The 18,386-nt window shown below is 49.7% G+C and overlaps 1 protein-coding gene across 2 annotated transcripts in view; it reads right to left on the reverse strand.

The window, feature by feature from the left end:
* The window catches only part of TAPT1 (transmembrane anterior posterior transformation 1), a 61,019-nt gene extending 45,067 nt beyond the window's left edge, over positions 1-15,952 (reverse strand). The window contains exons 1-2 of one of the 2 annotated variants that reach the window (XM_070791840.1): positions 15,461-15,952; positions 2,262-2,392 (exon numbers count right to left, since the gene is read on the reverse strand). In XM_070791840.1, the coding sequence (XP_070647941.1) occupies positions 2,262-2,392; positions 15,461-15,926 (597 nt within the window). In that variant the 5' untranslated portion in view covers positions 15,927-15,952. Of the gene's footprint in view, positions 1-2,261; positions 2,393-6,252; positions 7,572-15,460 lie in introns of those variants that run through there. The other variant, XM_070791841.1, reaches the window with a different exon arrangement.
* Positions 15,953-18,386: the final 2,434 nt, after the last annotated feature.

Raw genomic sequence — 18,386 nt, forward strand, 5'->3', positions numbered from 1 at the left:
ACCGCAGGTGGAGTGGTACAAGGGGTCAGAAGGACACCTCCTTAGTTGAAGTCCATAAAGTCTGCCTGTGGACAGTGGACACGACCCTCTGGGCTCGCCCAGAGCAAAGAGGGAGGCCAGCAGCTCAGACAGGCGGTAGACGAGCATCCAGGCTGCAGAGAGAAGGCAGGCCCCCGGCAAGGTTAGCTGCAGCAGCTTTCCACTTCTAGCCCATGGCTGATCACGGCAGAAAAAAGCGAGCTTTGAAAAGCAGGTTCAGGTGTTTTAAGAAAGACACAAGAATTACTGTAAATAAAAAGCAGAAGAAATGTCACCCGCCAGGTTCCTCCTTAAAGCTACTCTAATACACAAAACAAGGGAGCTGCTGCCCTCGGGAGGAGGGCTGCACCGCCGCCCCCCACTCCGCACCACAAACACCTCCCTTACCTCCAAGCCTTGGCTCCAGCACAGAGCCCTAGAGAAAAGCAGTGACACGGGAACAGCCACGTGTGTTTGAGGACCCTGGCCAAAGGCACCAAACGTCTGCTGGTTCCTCCACTGTCTAACCTCACCCCAATACAGAACCCCCCAAAGCTCTCGCATGCCACCTGCCACCAAAAACCCAAGAAAACAAGGTCTGTCAACCCACCTCTTCACAAGCGACCCTCCTCCTTCTACCATACGGATGGATGGTTAGAAATAAACAAACCTCGGCCAAACTGCCCGTGCCCTCCCTTCTCACTGTCTACCGCTCCTCCTGTTGTTACAGCCCCACGGAGAAAGCACACCAACTAAACCCTTCCATACCAACTCTAAGAGAAACTGTGATTCCAGGGAAGTGACTCGAACATCAAAAGTTCTGTTTTTAAAAACGTATGAAAACATGTTTTAGCATAGATAAAGCTGAATTATTGCTTAACTCTTTCCTTCTTATAAGAAACTTCCATGGATGTACAAGTTGGACCATAAAGAAAGCGGAGCGCTGAAGAATTGGTATTTTTGAACTGTAGTGTTGGAGAAGACTTGAGAGTCCCTTGGACTTCAAGGAGATCAAACCAGGCAATCCTAAAGGAAATCAGCACTGAATATTCACTGGAAGGACTGATGCTGAAGCTCCAATACTTTGGCCACCTGATGCGAACAACTCCTTAGAAAAGGCCCTGATACTGGGAAAGACTGAAGGCAGGAGGAGAAGGGGATGACAGAGGATGAGATGGTGGGTGGCATCACCGACTCGATGGACATGAGTTTGAGCAAGCTCTGGGAATTGGTGATGGACAGGGAAGCCTAGCAGCTGCAGCCCCTGGGGTTGCAAAGAATCAGACACAACTGAGCGACTGAACTGAACTGAAAGCTGAATTATCACTTAACTCTTTCCTTCTTATAAGAAATTTCCAGATGGTTCAGACTCATCAACTCTGTGAATGCAGAGGAAAAGGGCAGCCTTGGCTTTGTATCTGATCAGTCCTGGTGGCCTAGGACACATCAAGGGAGCACGAAGACATCAAGGGAGCACCACAAGGAAGGATCGGTGCTGTTGTTATGTGTTTATTCCCCACTGAAATGCTTTCTGTGTTGAAGGTGAAACAGACTATCTAATTTTCTTTGAAGAAACTGTCCTTTACATTTTTAAAAATGAGGGCTTTCTGAGAAACTGACACCTTAACAAAGGGGGAAATTAAATAATTTATATCGTGCTGAATGGGAAAAAAAAAAAAAACTGATTCTAGGAAAAACAAACTGAAGAGAACTAGAAGGATAAGAAAAGAGTAATTCCTTGAAGAAAGTTATCTGGATGGGACAGAAATGGGAACTATTGCTTGTATTGTTTAGTTGCCAGGAGTGTCCAGCTCGTCTGTGGTCCCATGGACGGGGAGCCTGGTGGGCAAGGGCTCCTCGCTCTGCAGGATTCTCCAGCCAAGAAGACTCGGAGTGAGTACCTATTTCCTCCTCCAGGGGATCTTCCTGACCCAGGAATAAAACCCATGACTCCTGCATTGGAGGCAGATTCTTTACCACTGAGCCACCAGGGAGGACTCAAATGGGAATTCAGCAAGTTTAATAAATAGCGAAGTTACAGATCACTGGATCTGACACTGAAAAATGCACTTTTTAAAGACTCTCCCTATCTGGGAATTCCTATTCCACCTAATTATTCATGATCACATTATTCCCAATATTTAAAAAATTCCACTCAAGCGGTTCAAATTGTTTTTAATAGAATTAACATGTTGACATAATTTTCAAAATGATGGCAAGTAATTAAAAAAAAATAACAGTACCTTTTCCAATTCCCTTGGTATTCGCATACACGTGTACACTCTTTCTCTTCTTTCTGTATACTTGGCCTCATTATGTTCAAGGAAGTACCCTCTGGTTAGTTCAGCGCTGAGGAACCTGAATAGTGAAAGCTCTACAAGAAAAAAAAGACAAAACAAAAAGAACAGCATTTATCAAGCGACTTCCAAGGCTAGCTGGCGCCCCAGGTAACACAGACGTAAAACAAGGTTATAAAACAAAGTATCTACGTTTCGGTGCCCAGAACTGAACTACACATAAGCCATCAGCGGAGAGTGAGAAAACTGCTGTTTTTGTGTGATATAAACCGCAAATGTCAGGGGAATATACCAGGGGCCATTGCTATAAGCCAGAATATAAGTCAGAAGTTCTCTGAGAGTCTAGTGAGGGGTCTTAGGTGATAGAGGGCCTGGGCTGACGCAGAGTAGAAGGCAGGGGAAAAGATACTAACAGAGACACACGCACACACACACACAGAGTGGGTACCAAGTGCACACAAAACGGAGACACACACACGCGCACACACACACAAGCTGAGTCACCCGAGAGGCACTCCTCCAGTCCAGGAGTGAGCTGGGCGGAAGAACACACTCGACACTGGAACAAATCCTTCCTTCTTCTTTAGCCTCAGAGATGCTGCCAGTGTCTAAGTAACACCATTTCCCCAGGTGAAGGCTTCCCAACACGATGGTAACTGTGAGTCACACAAGACAGAACCTCAACCCCATCTGAAGACCGCACTCCCCGTGGACCTGTCCACCTGTTTTCCGTTCCTCTGATGCAAATTCACCCTCCGTTGTCTCATCTCAGCTGAGCAAAGAAAGGCTGGAGGAGGCTGAACGCTTTCCACTGGGCTGTATCTGGCAGACCTGGGATGGCAAGTAAGGTTGTTACCTGATCCTGATGTTTCCACCGTGTGGGCCACGCTTCCCGGCAGCCCACCGCCTGGTCGACCTCTTGGCCCCCGGCCTCAGATCCTCCCTTCCTCCTTCACTCTCTAGGAGGCCGTCCTCTCTTCCCGGACTCAGGACACCAAGGGCTGCAAAGTGTCCTCTCTGCTCTGAGCTGGCCTCTTGCTCCTTCCCCAAACCCCATGTTGGTGTTCCCTCCCACAGATGACAAAGCAGGAAGGTCGATTTCACTCACAAGCGTCCTCCTGCGGAGTTCTGTCTTATGTGACGCTAGGATTTAAAGGCTGCGGGGGTGGGGAAGTGTACAGTCCTAAACACTCTGGAAGAGTCTCTAGGAAGACTCAGAAGTGGACTTACTACCTCCCAGTGGGCCTAAAACAGCTGACTTCCTCCAGCACTGGGACAGACAGCGAGTTCCTTGAACATCAGGTGAAGTGGCTTGCTTATGTGCAGAAGTCAGAGTCCCACCCACCCCCAAATTACAGATTTCTTTAAATACAAGATTCATAATCGACTTGGAGAGTCAGTGGTACCATGAAAGCCACCTGGAGACTGAAAGAGGTGGAGAACCCGACCAGGGCCTACTGCAGCTGGGCAGAGAGGCAGGTCAGGCTGCACAGTGACCGCGGGCATGGTGCTCTCAGGACACCTCGGCTGAAGCCACGGACACAAGGTGTGGGCTCCGCCATGTGCTCCTCAAGGCAACCGCATCCGGACAGAGTGACACTTCTGGCTCGGAACTTTCTAACACATTGGTGGCTGGCTAGATCCAGCACAAGATCTACGGCCTGAAGGAGAGGGGAAAAAAGAGTGTTTTGTGCTGTAAACAAGGACAGCTAAAACCGAAGAGAAAGACCAAACAGTTAAGACTTGAACACAGTTTGGTTTTCCAACTGGACAGAAGAGAGACGCTTTCATTAGTGAATATCTATAAATATCAATTCTTTCAAGTGAATGAATGCTGGGAAGCAACGGGACATTCAGGAAGCAGAAGAAACTGCACTGGCACAAACTGGCACTGACGCCAGCGAGCAGGGTCACGAGCCCCGAAGGGCGCATCACCAGACTCCCTGGTCTTCCTCCACCTGATCCTGAAGGGTTTGCGGGTTTGGTTGGGTGCTCTTGCTTCTTATGGGCTTTCCAGGTGGCAAGGGGTCAGGAATCCGCCTGTTAATGCAGGTAGACGCCAGAGACAAGGGTTCGATCCCTGGGTGGGGAAGATCCCCTGGAGGAGAGCATGGCAACCCGCTCCTGTCCTCTTGCCTGGAGAATCCCATGGACAGACGAGCCCGGCGGGCCACAGCCCGTGGGGCTGCAGAGAGTCGAATATGACTGAGGACTTCACACACACGCACACACATGCAACACAGCAGGGCCACAGTAAAATTCCAGCCACCCTGTAAGGCCATATTGTTTCATGTGTCACCAGGTGTCTTTTCTTCATTCTTCTTATCTTTCTTCCCTACACATTCTCTGCTGGGGCGGTCTAAGGTCAAAACCATCACCTCAATCCTGACGCTGCCATAGCTTCCGCTTTTGACTCCTGAGCCTGGACTACTTCCCACTGCCTGTGGGCAATTCCACCTAGAATTTCCAAAGGCACCTTTAGCCGGCAAACTGCAATCCACCCTTCCCCCATTAACCCCCACTACTGCAGCCCCATCGTTAGTTCCGGGCTCACCAGTGACAAGGCTCCAGGCCGGCAGCTGGGGGCCGATTCTGACCATCCCCCCCGTCCCCTTTCCAAGCCCTGATGACTCCTCCTCAAAACGTTTATAAACTTGCCCTCTTGTTCCGAACTCCGTCTGCATGTGGTCCTCCCGGCTCTCTCCAGGTTACTGTGGAGGCTGACCAGCGCCCGCCTTCCGCTCCTCGCTCCCCTAGGCCCCACCTGGCCTGGCCCGGGTCGGCACACACACAGGCTGGCGGCAGAAACCCTCCGGGGCTCGTGGCACCTCCAAGCAAGGTCAACACCCTGGCAGAGGCGACAGCAGAGCCCTGCCAACTCAGCCCGGTTTATCTTTCTTTCCCGCCGCGCAGCATGCCTGCCTCCCCTGAACGTCAAGGTCGCTGTTCTCTAGTTACAACACGTCTCACCGCGGGCAAACGCTGTGTGTAGGCTCCCTCTGTCCACTCATGTGAGCACACAGGTGAGCCTCTATGGGCGAGGGACGCGCGGAGTCACCTGCTCCAGGAAGACTCCCCGGGTTTTCCCCTGGAGCCCGGGTACACACACACTCCTCCGGTGTTCTTTCCCTCTGCATCCTCGGGACACAGCGCTAAAGAGGGCTCAGCCGATGCTCCCTGAACGAATGAGTGGCTCAGAGGAGAGGAAGGCAGTCACAGAGGAGGGTGTGGTGGAGAGCAAGAATCGGAAATGAGAGGCGGCGGAAGCAGAGCGCGGCAGCTTCTCGAGCACAGTGCCCGGGACTGGGGCAGGTGTGTTCTGAGATGCGGGCGCTCTCAGCAGGGAAGAGCTCTGGAGCATCCGGTCAGTGAGCATCCAAAGGACGGTCCCCGACAGGCACCTGCACTCCGCCCCAGGGGCACAGCCAGTAAGGGCCCCGGCACATCGTCCACACACAGTAAGCGCAGGGAAGGGAGCTGGGGGGCGTGAGCTAGTATCTCGGTGTGTGAAGGATTAGATAAACAGGCTGTCACATGAGTGTATCTTTTGAAAAGCAAATTAAACCGAAAGGCTGGGATAAGCTGTCAGTGTGGTCAGGCCGCTCAAGACGGCTGTCCTCTTGCTCTCTGTCCATCGGCTGACCGACCAGGGCCTGCTTCACTGTGTCCCTGGCGCAGGGCTGAACTTCCGGCAGAGCTGCCCCCGGCCCTAGTCTGTACTGGTCAAACGGCGGGGAGGGGCGTGGCCCTCGGCTGGTTTCCCTGGTAACCAAAGAGCTCCCCCCCCCCACCTTCTCCCTGGAAGCCCCCCTCCCCCACCCTCATCCCTTTCAAACCACAGAGGTCTCTCTGTTGCCGAGTCCCGGCTCTTCCTTTGGTCCTGAACCTGGGCAAGCTCAGGCCAGGTGGGCCCGCGGGCTGCAGCCCGACCCTGTACCTTGCTTATTTAGAAAGTCATCCTCCGGGCCGGTGTCCTCCCTGGGCCCACAGAAGACGGAGCCTCCTCCACAGCGAGGGTTTTGCCCTGGTCCAGAGGAGGGCACAGGGGGAGCCGTCAGATGAGGGTGGATCCGCGCCGGTTCTGTCCCCACTGGTCCTGGGACCCCGCTCCACCCACAGATCTCAACGTCACAGAAGAGGGAAACCGAGGCTTGGAGCGGTTTTACAACACCTGTCACCTGCTTGTCATTCACAAAGGATGTTCGAGCGACTGTGTATGAAAGGGTGTGAAGACCGCAAATCATGACACGCTGTCTGGAATTACTTACTGGTAACTTCACATGGTCACAGCACTAGCCAATCCGCGTTTGGTGGTCACCTAACCTTTACTGCTACGGCTGCAACCCTGTTTCCAAGGATAAAAGGGAACATGTCTAACAAGCACATTTAACGAACTATATAACCTAAGGAACTTTCCTTAAACGAGTTTTAAAAAATTATAAAATATAAACCTATGAGGGTGTTTTAACTCTATTATAAATGTGAAGAAGTACTGTATCAGGATTCTACCTCTAGAAATGCAAGAATTTCAGTTGTAAATACCAATTTTGATTCTCCAATGGAAATTTTAACAGTAAACACAAGCATTAAAGGATAAAACATGTTTTGAGTACACAGTTCTCATAACCACGAGACAGGCTTTATCATCATGCCCATTTTATAGATGAAGAAACTGAGGCACAGAGAAGTGAAGGAGGCCTCCAAGGTCACAGAAGAAGCGTACAGTACAGCCAGCATTTAAATCAAGCAGTCCATCCCTAAAGCCTGTACCTTCTGGCACTAGATTATTCTATCATTGTCTTTAGTGCTTTTGTAAACAGGCCACTGTGTTCTGGAAAACTGGGAACCACCCCCCGACCCCATCTCTGTGCTCCCAGCACCCTGGGTTTACTTCTGTGATGTTACACTGTTTACTAAGCAGCTCCCTTGCCAGCCCTTAAACTTTCTGAAACCAAGCACCATGTATCCGGATCTTCCCCAAGTCCAGCCCCCAATGAGTTGAGTCTAAGGGTAAGGTTTACCTATCATTAACACCATACTAGTGGGTTGGAGCAAAAAAGGCAATGGCAACCCACTCCAGTGTTCTTGCCTGGAGAATCCCAGGGACGGGGGAGCCTGGTGGGCTGCCATCTATGGGGTTGCACAGAGTCGGACACGACTGAAGTGACTTAGCAGCAGCAGCAGCAATGGGTTGGAGAACAGTTTTAAAAGAAACATTAAAGCAATACTAACAAAAGAACCAAGCTTCATGGGTGAGACAGATGGAAAGCTTTCTTACCTCCTCCTCCCCACACTCCTCCCTGTCCACCACACCCCTCCACCCCGCCACACTCCTGAAGGACTGGCCCTGCTTAAGGAATTAGGGTCCTCTGCTTCTCTGGTAGCTCAGACCTGCCTGTAATGCAGGAGACCTGGGTTCAATCCCTGGAGTGGGACGATCCCCTGGAGAAAGGAATGGCCACACACTCCAGCATTCTTGCCTGGAGAATTCCATGGACAGGGGAGCCTGGCACAGAGTCAGACACGACTGAGGGACTAACACAAATGTAACACCTGACTGAGGTGGCTTACAAAGGTGCTGCACACATCACTTCATCAAACCCTCACCACAACTCTGAGAGCTAAAGGCACAGTTGACAGTGTTCACGTTTTTCAAATCAAGAATCTGAGGCTCATAGAGCTTCAGAGACTTGTCCAAAGTCACTGAAAAGCTAAGAGGCAAGTTGGGAATAGAACCCAGCACCAAAGAATTGATGCTTGCAAACTGCGGTGCTGGAGAAGACTCTACATAGAGTTCTTTGGACTGCAAGGAGATCAAACTAGTCAATCCTAAAGGAAATCCACCCTGAATATTCATTGGAAGGACTGATGCTGAAGCTCCAATACTTTGGCCAACTGATTCGACAAGCTGATTCATTGGCAAAGACCCTGATGCTGGAAAGACTGAAGGCAAAAGGAGAAGCAGACAGCAGAGGATGAGACAGTTAAGATAGTATCACCGACTTGATGGACATGAATGTGAACAAACTCCAGGAGATGGTGAAGGACAGGGAACCATGGCGTGCTACAGTCCCTGGAGCTGCAAACAGCTGGACACGGCTGAGCGACTGCACACACACACTCTCCCCTGGATCGTAATTACCATCCATCTCTCTGACGATCCTTCTAGAGAAGACGACCGAGCCCTGGCCTGGCTTCCATCTCCCAGGAGGAGCCTCTGATCCGCACTGCAGAAGGGGCTTCTGCTGCCCTGTGGCCCGAGCTCCTCAGGTACAATGCGGCAGTCCTGCTGCCGTCTGGTCCCCACCCCGCCGCCCCCCCAACCTTTTCCTGGTCACGGATACATTCTTGAATATACCTTCTACTTCTGTTCTGGAACCTTCCTCTCTGGAGCATAGCTGTGTTTCAGTGTTTCTGTTTGTTACTGCTATTGTTTTAAACACTGTTTTCTCCATTATACGGATGTACCTGAACTCACTTGTCCTGCAATTCTGGCAGGCTGCCTGGCTAATTATTCAGGAAGATGACTACTGCTCTTTGACCTGTGGCTGCCACTCTTCAAGAACTCAGCTGGTTCAGTGGACCAGAGCTCGCATGGACAGAGGAGCTGGCGGGCGGCAGTCCACAGGGGCGCAAAGAGCTGGACATGACTCGGGAACTGAGCACACACACAACGGGACCTGCACTTTCTCCGTGCTGCGGCGGGGCTTCACGCCTTCTTAGCAAGAGTGACTTTCATTTGTTATGTCAAACATCTGTCTTTATAGTGTAAGTGCAAATTATTTTCCAAAATAAAATAACCCAATTGTTTTCTCAATACCGTTTGAGCTTTTCAGATGTCAACCAATTTTAGCTCATTTATCCAGTTCTCACCAACAAGAAATATTATTCAGTAAAATAGAAGTATTTCACTATTTAATAGAAATAGGAGCTTCTACATTTGAATAAGTGAGCCTTGCCAGTCATGAACATTTAACACTGGGAAAATAATATCAACCATAAACCTGAATCAGTTAGCCCAGATTGTTTTAATGAGTATACATCTACTGCAGAGTTGCTTGTGACCCACTACCCTAAATTGACAAAGACCACAGTATGAATGGCTTCTTCCTCATACCTGAACAAAGACATGTTATGATTAATTATCTTCTGAGAGACAAATAAGAACTCAGGATAAAAAGTATTAATTTGAAGTAATGAGTAATCATAAATATATTTACATGTTCAGTAATATGTCCAAATATATCTTTCTTAAAATAGCATGGACCATTAAAAAATTGGAAAGTAATATTGGTTAACTGCTAGGACAATACTATGAAACATGCAAATCTCCATGATCTTAAATAATGTGATCCTTAATAGGCTTTACTAAAGTTACACTAAGATATTAGTTACAAGTTTATTACACAAATACAAAGGCATACCCTTGTACAAGGCCAACTAGGAATCAATGATAGCAATCTTGCTTTCCTAACTCAAATATGGTCAGGAAGCAACAGTTAGAACTGGACATGGAACAACAGACTGGTTCCAAATAGGAAAAGAAGTACGTCAAGGCTGTATATTGTCACCCTGCTTATTTAACTTATATGCAGAGTACATCATGAGAAACGCTGGACTGGAAGAAACACAAGCTGGAATCAAGATTGCCGGGAGAAATATCAATTACCTCAGATACGCAGATGACACCACCCTTATGGCAGAAAGTGAAGAGGAACTCAAAAGCTTCTTGATGAAAGTGAAAGTGGAGAGTGACAAAGTGGGCTTAAAGCTCAACATTCAGAAAACGAAGATCATGGCATCCGGTCCCACCACTTCATGGGAAACAGATGGGGAAACAGTGTCAGACTTTATTTTTCTGGGCTCCAAAATCACTGCAGATGGTGACTGCAGCCATGAAATTAAAAGACGCTTACTCCTTGGAAGGAAAGTTATGACCAACCTACATAGCATGTTCAAAAGCAGAGATATTACTTTGCCAACAAAGGTTCGTCTAGTCAAGGCTATGGTTTTTCCTGTGGTCATGTATGAATGTGACAATTGGACTGTGAAGAAGGCTGAGCGCTGAAGAATTGATGCTTTTGAACTGTGGTGTTGGAGAAGACTCTTGAGAGTCCCTTGGACTGCAAGGAGATCCAACCAGTCCATTCTGAAGGAGATCAGCCCTGGGATTTCTCTGGAAGGAATGATGCTAAAGCTGAAACTCCAGTACTTTGGCCACCTCATGTGAAGAGCTGACTCATTGGAAAAGACTCTGATGCTGGGAGGGATTGGGGGCAGGAGGAGAAGGGGAGGACAGGGGATGAGATGGCTGGATGGCATCACTGACTCGATGGACGTGAGTCTGAGTGAACTCCGGGAGTTGGTGATGGACAGGGAGGCCTGGCGTGCTGCGATTCATGGGGTTGCAGAGTCGGACACGACTGAGCGACCGATCTGATCTGATCTGAAGCTGTCAAAGCTCTCAATCTACTTATAAATAACCTCTTTTGGGAAGTAAACAACAGAAAAGATATTCATAAATTTATAGACGGAAAAACAGATACAAAAAGAGGGGTGACTTTTTCCAAGGTTACAAGGTTACAAAGAACTAAAAATGGGAACAGAGTATCATTAACTTGACAGTCAATGATATAGTCTTTTCAAAGACCTCTTTCACGCAAACATTCCCCAAGATGGGCTCCAAATGAGCTTCTAGGACTGAATTTCGGAGGGCAAACCAGATGGAAGCTTAACATCTTTAAAAAGGTCAAGATATTGACCTGGGCAAAGATCATATCATTGCTTTTTAGTTTGCAAGTACTAGTTAAATAAAGCAGGTGAGAATTTTAAAAGAAAAGCAATCATTTGTCAGAAGAAAAGAAGCTAATTTTACATTATCTGTATCAGAGTTGTGGTCACTCCAGGTAATTTCTTAGGCAGTTTTACAACTGCCTAAGGATCAGTTCAGGGATCAAACCCACGCCTTTGGCAGTGAAGGCGTAGAGTCCTAAAACCACTGGATCTCTTTGTAGATGAGAAATTGATTTACTTTAGGGCATAATTTTCCAAATCACAGGCTTTAATCATCCATCAGGATAACTCTCGGGCCACAAGGATAACTATGCAACATATTTTATAGAGGATCAGTTCAGTTCAGTCGCTCAGTCGTGTCCGACTCAGGACTGGTTAAATGAAAATGTATTTTAACATATTAAATTTTCAGTTACACAACAGGACAGACATGGTGAATCTGAACCTTAGTCCCAGACGAAATCTTTTGTGGGAGCTGCTAAAAAGGCGTCAGTTGGTTTTTCTGGGCTTTAGTTTTCCTTGCTCTGTCCACTGTCTCATGGAGGTAAGCAAGAGGTCTAAAATGCAAAGAAAGTGAAGAGGAGCAAAAGTGGCGGTAACAAGTTTAAGTTCCAGAAGTGAAGAGTCGCCATGGGAAAGGAACGAAATGGGCCCCATGGCACCGGGGCCATTTACAGTCAGAAACCTGGCTGTTCACCCATACCCTACTCCAAGTTCTTTTGTTTTATAAGCAACACCTGCTCCTACACATATTCCAATACCTGCATTACATAGTCACTGCTTCATCTTCACCAGTAGCTGCTGTGTTTATTCTACACCAGGTCTTCTATTGTTAAGTCTCCAGTTATTAGAGCCAACTTAAATACTTCGGATACTAAACCACTTCGTGGTGGAGTTATGAAACAGAGCCAAGTAGATTAGGCAAGCACAGAGTCTACATAGCAATTCAACCACCGAAATAAGCCAAGAATGGATTGCCCAACGCTTAGTCCAAAGTTGACTCGCTGGACCTAGATTCCTAAACGGGAACATGGTTATACAGAAACTCTACCACTTAGAACTTCTGCAGAGCAGTGAGGTGGGGAACAAGCAGGGACACATAGCAACATGTGCTTTTTTTTGGCAGGGTGGAGGGGTGGGGGAGTGCTGGTGAGGCGGGTGGGAACCTCCTGGCTGGCAGGATCTTAGTTCCCTGTTCAGGGATCAAACCCACGCCTTTGGCAGTGAAGGCGTAGAGTCCTGAAACCACTGGATCACTAGGAAGTATCAGCAATATGTACTTATGATCTGGTCTTATAGCAAAAAGGACAATAGAAGTTGGTCATATTTTGTTTTAGTTTTTAAATTTATTTTTATTGCAGTAAAATATACATGTTACCATTTTAACTATTCTTAAGTGTACACATTAATACATATTTTTTAAGAAGAAAAAAAGAAGAGATGAATCTGCAGTCTGTGATGACGAATACATCCAGAGTTCAAGACAGGGGACCGTGTGAGGCAAGGCGGGTTAAATACACAGCGACCGTCATGAGAGAGAACGAAACTGGGAGTGAGGCGTGAACTAGGCATTTCTAACCATGGTACAGTTTAAGTACCAGACCTGAGAAAAGTCTCAGCCCACCACCAGGCTACTCACGACTCAGAGGGAATTCAGTGAATGAAATGATTACGAGAGTTTGAGGGAGAAAAACAAAGCTTTCCCTTGATGTAGCTGTATATATACCAACTAACGTACTTATGCATTCTACAAACACATACATAAACACGGACAAGTACAAAATAAAACTAGGAACCTCAAACACTATGTTCTGAATTATTTTCCTTGGACTGATAGGGTGTGGCTAATTACCTGATCTGTATATTCATTTACAGGATCTTGGATGGTTAGGACAGGCCAACAAACATCTAATTTATACAAGTCCTACATTCCTTGGGAGAAATGATAACGGAGACTTTGGAACTAACTGATGCTTTAGGCCACCAAGACACTAAAATTCTGACTTTCAAAAGGCAAGACAAAGGTTGCCCTGAATTGGCAGGAAAGGAGGGAAGACCAGAGTATCAGAGGCAGCGCCGGAATATAAAAAATGGACAAAGCAACACCTTTAGTGCAAGCATCCAGTCTTGGGAGACATCTGACTCAGGAAGAAATGCTGCTCACAGGACCCTAGGTGGTGCCACTCCAAGGCCCTCTGGCCCAGGGCAGCCCCTAGGGAAGAATTTTCTAAATTCTGGACGGGAGAGGAAGGAAAGGATGCTGAGCAGCGGAAGGGAGCAATGCTGGAGGGTCAGGGTGAATGCACTGGGCACTCGAGCAGGCCACGGCCTTTCAGAATGACTGCAAGGCTTCGAATCTCCAGTGAGGAGAGTCTGACCAGAACAGCATCAGTGTTAGGGAGTGGGTTCCGGCAGTGGCGAGAGCTGTGTGCCTACTAGAGAGGGACAGACACCTGGGAGAGAGGACAAGGGGCCCACGTGGAGGCCAAGACAGAACAACGCTGGCTGGTGACTCCAGCTGAGATCTCCTGGGACCCTCACCTAAGTCCTGATCCTCAAGGGCTGCCACACACATCTCACCTCAACTGAACGGATGGAACTGGGGAAACACTTAACTACCCCAACAACCAGAGCTGGAAGTGTGTCCCTGATAACGACTTGCCGCAACTCTGGGTTGAAAGTCCAGCTTCAAACATGTTAAGTAAACCACCCTCAGCAACCCATGATGAGGAAGAATGCATGGGCGGCATGAAGTCTGTAGAAGTCCACAGTCACAGGTATCCAGAGGGATGTTGGGCAGGGCTACGGAAATGGTGCTAAGGGTCCCAGCAACTGTGCTCATCAAAAGGCTCCTGACAACTTCATTTTTTGTGCGTGCAAGCAACATTTATAATGTTGGATTTCCTGAAACTCATAAATATTTCAAAAAATTACAATGAAACCTGGCCACATTGCTCTCTATTTGCACCAGAGTGCTTTTAATTTTCAAGTCCAAGTAAGTAAACAGACAGCTGAGAGATTTAATCCTTTGTCTTACTCAGATCTGACCAATTCAGAAAGTAAACACTCTCCCAAGCAAAAGTTTAAAGTGACAACTTAACCAAACAGAGTTGAGAATTTTTAAGTGGTCCCATTGAGAAAGACAAAACAAGGCACAGTCTGTACTTAATTTTTCAAAGATAAAGATCTCTACAAAAGCTAACCTATGTCTAGCTCTGATAATTAGCAAATCAATCACCATCTCACTTGATCAGACCAAGTTAGCACTAAAGGACTTTCAAGTCTTCCATACACAAGTACAGCCAATGATGCAGTAAGCCTTAGGACTTAAACATTTATTAGCACGAACTGCAGGAATAACGGCTAATGCAGCTCCTACTGTGGAGCTGAAACAATTTGTAGTTGGAAGAAATTCAAAGGGAGTTATGGCTCCACTGATTTTCAAAACTCAGAATTACGCAGGAATTAAAATGCTACGATCACTCTACATTCACTGAAACATACACCTCAATGTCTTCCCTTCTTTCGAGCCCCATAACAGAACTGCAGTATGAATACAAAGGCAACTTTTAAAAACTTTCTGAACACAAGAATAAAATCCTACAGCTGAAAGAAACAATACTAAAACAACAGGCTTAAAAACCGGTCATTGAAAGGAGGATTCGCAAGTGCTGCCTTTTCTTTTCTTTTTTTTTAAAGTGGCTGACGTTTCGGTTTAGGAAAAGTTCACAGGTAACATGTGCAGGAGTGCTAAATATTTATACCCTGGGCAGAAGAGCTGAAACTTCGCTGTCATTACCACCGCGTTATCTGCGGCAGAAGAACACATTATTTAGAGAGCAAGTTAACAGGTTCGGATGACTCAAGTTCGCTGAAAACAGAACACAAGTCACCTTGGCACACAGATAATGAAATCCAGCCTCGCGCTGCTCAGTTTTGAGCTCCTCGAGCCGGGGGTGGGGGGTGAGATGCTCGCCAACGTTATCGAGGCGGGAGGACACCCCAGGCGCTCTGTTTCGTTTGTTTGTTTTAAAGAAAGACCTTTCAGAAGCAGCAGGAAAAGGGAGCGGGGACGAACGCCCCCGGCCGCTGCCCCCCTCTCTCTGTCTCTCGGACACACCTGGCCGGGAGGGCGTTTTATCGCCCGGGGGCCTCGGCGCTGCCGGCGGCCCCGCCCGAGGAGCCTGTCAGCGGCCGCGGCGCCTCGGGAGCCGCGCCGGCTCCGCGCGCGCCCAACCAAGCCCCGGCCGCCCCCGGAGCTCGCGGCCGGAGTCCCGCGCGGCGCCTCTCGCCGCCCTTCGCCGCCGCGGCCGCGGCCTAGCGCCGCCCGCCTCCCCGCCCGCCCTCCTCACCTGCGCGGCTGCGGCGCCGCTCCCGCCGCCGGTCGCTCTCGTAGAAGCCCAGCGTCTCCGTGTGCTGAGGCGCCGGCGGGGGCCCGTGACCGCCGCCGCCCAGCTGCTCCGCCTCAGCGCGGCCATCCCGCTCGGCGCCGTCCGCGCCGCCTTCTCTCGGGGCGGCCGCGTCGCCGACGCCCGCCATGTTCCGAGCACAGCAAACCGTCCCCACCGCCTCCCTCCAGGCGCCGGCCCGGCCTCCGCCTCCGGCCGGCCCCCTTCCCGCCTCGCCCCGCCCCTCAGCGGAGCCCGGGCCGCCGCCGCCGCCGCCGCCGCCATCCGCGGCCCGCCGGCCGGCGCGCGCCATTGGCGTCAGCGGCGCGTGAGAGGAGGCGGCCGCCGCCGCCGCCGCCACGGCCGCCGCCATCTTCTTCCTGCCGTCCCCGTGCCGCGCGCTGCTTTCCCGCGCCGCGCCGGGCTCCATGCCGCCGGGCCGCGCGGCCGGGGAGAGCGAGCGCCACCGGGGCTCGGGTCGGGGCCCCGGCGGGAGCACGCCGCGCGCGGCGGCGGCGGCCGGAGGGTCGGCCGAGGAGCCCCGGGGCGGCGGCCGCTGCTGCTGCGCCCGCTGCCCGCCGTCTGCAAGGTGGCCGGCTGCTCGCCCGGGGCCCCTTTTGCAGGCTCGGTGCCCGGAGTGCGCCGGCGCCGCCGCCCGCCCGGTCTTGGCACCGCTGGCACGGCCGCGGCGCTGCGGCCCGGCCTCCAGATGATCCCCGACCCCCGCGGGTCGGCTCCTCGGGCTCCCGCTCTTCTGCATTGTTAGGCTCGCCCGTCAGCATCCCGGGCCTCTGGGGTTTTGTTGTTGTTGTTGTTGACAGTTTCCAAAGCACTTGGGCCAGAAGGTGCCCTGGAGATGCTGCCCAACAGGTGGGGGTGCGGAGCGGGGAGGGCACGGGCCCAGGGACTCCGCCCGAGGAGCCGGGTGCTGTCTACGTTTTTGCGTTTGTTTTTTTCCGCGCCCGCGGACCTCCTAAGGCCGCCTGTCGGCGTTAGGGTTAGGATGCGGCTCTCGGCCGCCCTCGCTCATCCACCGGGGCGCCCCCTCTTTACTTGGGGTGACCGACATAGGCAGCTCGGGCGTGTGTGACTCCGCAGCGAGCGGGGTGTCCAGCCGCCGCCGCTGGGAGTCAGGATGCTCCAGACTCCGGGAAGGGGCCGGCCGCTCCGTTTATGGGGGTGGGGGGTTTTGTGGCCGGTCAGTTTCTTGTCTGCCAACTAAAACCTGTGCCCCTGGGGGTTCCTTTTTGATTAAGGAAAACTGGAATTCTTCGCTTAAGGTTAAGTTGTCTGGAAGTTCCCTAGACCTCAACTGGAGAGCTAGATAGATAAATAGAAAAGTGAAGTCACTTAAGCCGTGTCCGACTCTTTGTGACCCCACGGACTACTGTAGGCCGCCGGGCTCCTCTGTCCATGGGATTCTCCAGGCAAGCATACTGGAGTGGGTTGCCATGCTCTTCTCCAGGGAATCTTCCCCACCCAAGGATTGAACCTGGGTCTCCTGCATTGCAGCCAGACGCTTTACCGTCTGAACCCCCAGGGAAGCTCTGATAGATACAAGCGGGTTGTGAACAGAGCAAAAATCGACCTCGTGGTGGTTCATCAGAGACCTTGAGGGTTCTGTTGGCGCCAGCGGGTACCCACCTGGTTGCAGACTCAGAGTGGGCTGTTCTGGGCTCCATGCAGAGAGGACAGCTGCCTCACAGATTTAAGAGCAGGTCGAGGGGTAGGGGGTGAGGGACCTAGCTGGACCAGGAAGGCCCGGTAGATGGGAACTGGCCCTCGGGCGCCAGTGAAAGGAGGAACTGATGTCTTTGGAACATCCTTATCCTTCAGAAAACGGAACTGTTGGGAGAATTACATTTCTAAACATCCCTGTGACCACGAAATTCTCTTGTTTTGGTTACATCTGTCAAAACTGAGTTAAATTAGTCAAAAACAAGTGCTCTGGTCAAATCTTCAGATTTATTTTGAAAATCAAAAGGTACTGAAAACTGTGTGGCCTCTGAGATTCCTTAAGGCTCGAATTCTGTTATTCTCTGATTTTTGATAGAGTAAAACCATCCTGTTCTATTTTTTACCGATTGTCCAGGAGGAAGGAAGCTTTTACTGCTTGTTGCTGTCAGTTCCCAATTCCTGTCTCACCAGGTTTACTGACTGATGGGCCCTGCTTTTAACTCCACAGGAACTGGAAGGGAAAGAATTGTAAAGTCTGTTTCCTAAGGCAGCCAGTTGTAGGAATGGATTTCTCTCTTGTTCTGTAAGGGCCTGAAGAAGACCAGGTGTTCTAAAGGCCGTCTTTGTCCTTTAAAATAGTCAGCAAAGGGAGGGAGTCCTGTGTCCAGGTCAGGTGTGAAGGTGTTTCAGCAGAGGAACTAACCAGAAGCAGGAAAGCTGGAACTCTGAAAACTTTTCACCAAGTGGATCTTTTTACTGGCGCTACATTATTTTCTCTGATGTTTTATGAAATTGCACCGTTTCAAACAAACCCATCTTGAAGTGGAACACGATAAAAAGCATTTTTGAGGGACTTCTGTGGTGGTTGTTCTTCCAACGCAAGGGGCTTGCATTCAATCCCTGATCTGGGAAATAAGATCCCACATGCTACTCAGCATGGCCAAAAAGGAAATACAAAGCATTTTTGAAATGAACATTAACTTTTTCAGTTAACACTATTCTTTCCTTGTCTAGGTATTGATAATTAGTCAAATATCTTATTGTACGTGAAAAGTTTATTTGTGTTCATTCAACCCATTGTCAGAATTTCAGAATCCAGGAAAAGGGTATTGTCAAATATGTATTGTGTATTATCAAAAAGGCAAGTTACACATAATCTTAAATAGTTATAGAGCATAGAAAACCAACAGTTCTCTGAGAACAATAAATAGAA

The sequence above is a fragment of the Bos indicus genome, chromosome 6 (genome assembly GCF_029378745.1).
Source record: "Bos indicus isolate NIAB-ARS_2022 breed Sahiwal x Tharparkar chromosome 6, NIAB-ARS_B.indTharparkar_mat_pri_1.0, whole genome shotgun sequence".
In the NCBI taxonomy this organism is placed as follows: Eukaryota; Metazoa; Chordata; class Mammalia; order Artiodactyla; family Bovidae; genus Bos; species Bos indicus.